A 1,944-nucleotide genomic window follows, 5' to 3' on the forward strand; every position below is an offset into this window, starting at 1 on the left:
GGGTGCCCCCCCCCCCCCCCCATCAGCACTGGGACATCTGAGCTATAGAGTTAATTAATAACTAGCTTGTCTTACATTAGCTGGGTGATTGTTAGCTTAGCATTAGCAGCTCTGAGCTATGTTATGTAGACGTAGTACTGCTACTAAAGGTTCAGGGTCTTTAAAAGTATTTGTTGTACACATGAGTATTAGATATACTTTGTGTAGTTTAATCATTATCCAGTGCTGCTAGTAATTAGCCTGTCTTGGCTAACTGGTTAGGTTATTATAAGCCTTAGCTTAGCTTAGCTGAGATGCTGTCTGCTTTAGCACAGTTAGCAGTTAGCGTGTCTGTGTGCTGCCACTAGGGGCCAGCACTGAGCTACCTGTTCTACACACACCTGTACACAGACTGAACCCTGCAGGTGAGATGACATCACAGTGACCCTCTCTCTCTGCTCCAGGTGTGAACCCCAGCTCTCTGATGAACCTGTTCACCTACGAGAAAGGTTTCTGCTTCGTCTCCTACCTGTCGCAGCTCTGTGGAGACGTCAGGCGCTTCGACTGTTTCCTGAGGGTCAGCGCACGCACGCACACGCACACACACGCACACACACGCACACACACGCACACACACGCACACACACGCACACACACGCACACACACGCACACACACGCACACACACTGTGTTACTGTGTGTTACTGTGTGTGTGTCACTGTGTGTTACTGTGTGTTACTGTGTGTGTGTCACTGTGTGTCACTGTGTGTTACTGTGTGTGTGTTTTCAGGACTACATCTCGGAGTTTAACTTTAAGAGCGTGGTGGCTCAGGACCTGATCGACTACTTCCTGGGTTACTTCCCGGACCTGAAGGACGCCGCCGTCGCCCAGAGAGAAGGTGGGGGTGGGGCTCATTCATGACTCATTCACAGAGATGCTGACCGAAGCGGTGACATCACTTCCTGTCTGTGTGTGTGTCAGGTCTGGAGTTCGAGCGCTGGCTCAGCGGGTGTGGCCCTCCTCTGTATGAGCCGGATCTGTCAGCAGGGGGCGCTCTGACCCAGCCGGTCCAGGATCTGTGCGACCTGTGGAGGAGCGGCTCCGCCCCCGACCAGAAGACCGTCTCCACCTTTGACCTGTCGGCCTGGAGCACCTTCCAGATCGTCCTGTTCCTGGACCGCATGCTGGACCTGTCCCCTCTGCCCCACGGTACGCTCACACGGGTACTAATACTACTACTACTACTACTGATTCTATTACTACTTCTACTGATACTAATACTACTCACACGGGTACTCTGATACGAATACTGATTAATGCTGGAGTCTGAGATTTAGAATTGGAAAGGAACAGAACATATATACTCAAGTAAAGTACAAGTACCTTACATTTGTACTTGAGCTGCTGAGACGTCTTGACTGAGGGAGTCACTGACGGGTGTGATGAGACGGGTGAGGTCTCACCTGTCTCTGTCCCTCAGATGTGATGGCGAGTCTGTCCGGCTGCTACTCGTCCCTGTTTGACGGTCTGAATGCTGAGGTCCAGATCCGCTGGCTGCAGATGGTGGTCAGGAACAGCTTCTACCCGGACCTGCCCCGAGTCCGAGCCTTCCTCCACAAACACGTAAGATCCTGGTTCTGATCCTGATGCAAGTACTTGTGCTGTACTTTTATTACTAGCTACTATCTGAATGAAAACTCTCCTGCAGTATCATCTCGTTTCCTGGGTGTCTCTCCTGCCTCTCTCACCTGCCTCTCTCTCCTGCCTCTCTCTCCTGCCCCTCTCTCCTGCCCCTCTCTCCTGCCTCTCTCTCCTGCCTCTCTCTCCTGCCCCTCTCTCCTGCCTCTCTCTCCTGCCCCTCTCTCCTGCCCCTCTCTCCTGCCTCTCTCTCCTGCCTCTCTCCTGCCCCTCTCTCCTGCCCCTCTCTCCTGCCCCTCTCACCTGCCCCTCTCACCTGCCTCTCT

General features: G+C 53.0%; 1 protein-coding gene across 3 annotated transcripts in view; it reads left to right on the top strand.

Moving 5' to 3' along the window:
- The window catches only part of rnpepl1 (arginyl aminopeptidase like 1), a 12,213-nt gene that overhangs the window by 8,347 nt on the left and 1,922 nt on the right, over positions 1-1,944 (top strand). The window contains exons 10-11 of one of the 3 annotated variants that reach the window (XM_046075002.1): positions 1,141-1,189; positions 1,461-1,603. In XM_046075002.1, the coding sequence (XP_045930958.1) occupies positions 1,141-1,189; positions 1,461-1,603 (192 nt within the window). Of the gene's footprint in view, positions 1-961; positions 1,204-1,460; positions 1,604-1,944 lie in introns of those variants that run through there. The other 2 variants (XM_046075004.1, XM_046075003.1) reach the window with 2 other exon arrangements.

This window comes from Micropterus dolomieu, linkage group LG17 (genome assembly GCF_021292245.1).
Source record: "Micropterus dolomieu isolate WLL.071019.BEF.003 ecotype Adirondacks linkage group LG17, ASM2129224v1, whole genome shotgun sequence".
NCBI classification, from domain to species: Eukaryota; Metazoa; Chordata; class Actinopteri; order Centrarchiformes; family Centrarchidae; genus Micropterus; species Micropterus dolomieu.